The sequence below is a fragment of the Myotis davidii genome, unplaced genomic scaffold, assembly GCF_000327345.1.
Source record: "Myotis davidii unplaced genomic scaffold, ASM32734v1 scaffold566, whole genome shotgun sequence".
NCBI lineage: Eukaryota > Metazoa > Chordata > Mammalia > Chiroptera > Vespertilionidae > Myotis > Myotis davidii.
In genome coordinates, this window is record NW_006296617.1 from 331,822 (window position 1) to 334,164 (window position 2,343).

At 57.4% G+C, this 2,343-nt stretch overlaps 1 protein-coding gene across 1 annotated transcript in view; it reads right to left on the reverse strand.

The window, feature by feature from the left end:
* Positions 1-1,487, reverse strand: part of LOC102754096 (serine/threonine-protein kinase D2-like) — a gene marked incomplete at both ends in the record, with an annotated part of 2,403 nt that extends 916 nt beyond the window's left edge. Inside the window, one exon of the mRNA XM_006772039.1 lies at positions 1,302-1,487. Coding sequence (XP_006772102.1) covers positions 1,302-1,487 — 186 coding nt within the window. The remainder of the gene's footprint in view (positions 1-1,301) is intronic.
* Positions 1,488-2,343: the final 856 nt, after the last annotated feature.

Here is a 2,343-nt window from a genome sequence, read left to right on the forward strand (position 1 = left end):
GAAGCCCTATCTGTTCTTGCCCACTGGGAGGGGGTCCAAGGTGAGCCGGCCGCCTGGGGCTGACTGCCTGGGAAGTCTTTCTCTAAGCTCTTGTCTGTAAAATGGGGGAGTTGGCCCAGTTCCAGATGTTTCTCTGAAGCCCAAAGAATTCATTTCCAGGAGTCAGAAGATTCTAACGTTTGGAGATTTGAGGATTCTAACTTGCCTACCTTATACGAAGATCAGACATTCTAGAGTTCAACCTATTCTCATTATCACGTTTAGGATTTTCAAGAGCCTAGATTACCAGTAGGCTAGTATTTTAATGTTCTGGGACTCTGACAAACTAGGATTCGAATAGTTGAATATCTTAGCACTGAAGGATTCCAACAACCCAGGAATCTAATATTCCAACATTTTCATGTTTTAGTATTTCCACCAGCTAGGATTCTAATGTTTGAATGCTTTATATCAGAGGAATCCAATGACCTACACTTGCATATTCCCCTTTAGAAGTCTATAATAGTCTAACATTCTGACAGTCTAGAATTCGAACAACAGAGGAGTTCACTATTCTGACTTTTCATGTTCTAGGATTCAGGCACAGAGTTCCACCTGATTCCCTTTTGCCATGACCCCCAGCCCCCCAGCCTGGTGACCCTGGTGTCCAAAGCTAAGAGTGGGGCGGGGTTGGGGAAGAAGGGTTTTAATAGGCCAGCATCAGAGTGTGTGTGTGTGTGTGTGTGTGTGTGTATGGGGGGGGGTCCCCAGAGCCTCTGAACTTTGGGAAGAGGTGCCTATCCCTCCACACACACCTCAGGCCTGGGGGCGGGCAGAGATTAGGCTGAGACCTCACTTGCCCCTGGCAGCTAGTGCAAGCACCCACACCCACACATGTCATCCGATCGCCTTGGCCAGCCTGGCTTCAATTTCTATTTTCCACCAAATGGGAGGTCAGGGATGGGCCTGGGCAGGGAGGTGTTCCCTCACCCCCATCGGATGCCCCCACCTGCCCCCTCCTCCTCCCTCCTTCTACACCTGGTGGGCCCCTCCCTTCCTCCCTGCCGGCTGCAGAAAACAACGTGCAAGGACTCGCAATCTGGGGAGGCCTCTGGGGCACCCCACCCCTGCCCGGGCCTCCCTCAAACGGGTAGTGGGGTAAAGAGGCAACTGGGGCCAATGCCCTACCCACATCCGTCATTCTCCCAAGGCTTAGAGTCCCTTCCTCCCCCTCCCCCGTGCCAGGCTGCAGGTCGCCTCGGTCAGCGCACCTCTCCTCCAGACCGCTCCCCAAGCTGGGCTGGGGGACCCTGCGCCCTCACCTTCTGGTCGACGATGGAGCAAGCCAGCTGCTTCACATGGGCCAACTCCGAGGCGGCGGGCAGCAGCACGAACTCGCGGGTCAGCCCGATCTGGATGTGGAAGGAGACCCCGGGGCCCGGGGCCGGGACCGGGACCGAAACCTGGGACAGCAGGGGTGGCGGCGACTGCAGGTCCAAGCTCTCTAATCTTCACCTGAGGATATGTTTTCATTGATTTTTAGAGAGGGAGGAAGGCAGAGAGAACAGAGAAACATCGATGAGGGAGAGCGCCTGGGATCCGGCTGGAGGAGCCGGGGAACACGCTGTCTCCCAGGGAGAACTCGTGCGCGGGGAGTGGGAGCGCGGATCCCGGGGGCCGAGGAGAGGAATCTGGCAGGTTGAGGGGACTCGACGATGGCGGGATCCTGGGGAATCAGAGAAAAGAAATCTAGTGGATTAGACGCCCGGGAATCAAGGGATCACAGACGATCAGATAAAAGAAATGGCTTGGGAGGCAGGGGAGGGGGGTGTTCCGGCGATTGAGGGTTTCCAAGAAATCAGAGAAGAAAATCTAGAAGGTCGGGGTCGCAGAGATCAGCAGAGCCCAGGATCCAAAAGCCCCTTGGAAAGAAAAAGGATTGAAAAGGAGCAGGGGGACCCCAGAACCCAATGGCTCTAAGAGGAGGATCCAATTAAGGGGGCGCCGAGGGGTTCGCCAAACCTTGGGGGCGGAGGGCGGGAGTCTCTGAGCCGGGGATCGAGTGGATCCCAGGGATCCGACGGGCCCGGGGATGGGCAGAAGGATCCCGAGGGCCCGGTGCTCAGGAGGGAATTCCTCGGATCTCGGAAGCTGGAAAAAAGGCCGGTCGGGGGCCCGCGGAGAAGGGGGCGTTACCGGCTGCGGTGGAGGTGGGGCCAGGGAGGGTCGCCGGGAGCCGGTGGCTCTTTTTCCTTCGCCAAAGTTTAACTCCGCTGCCGCGGCCCAGGAGGAAGTGTCCGGAGCGACGGCGCCGTCGGCCAATCGGCGCCGGTCTCGGTGACGCCAGAGGGAGGGCGGGGCGAG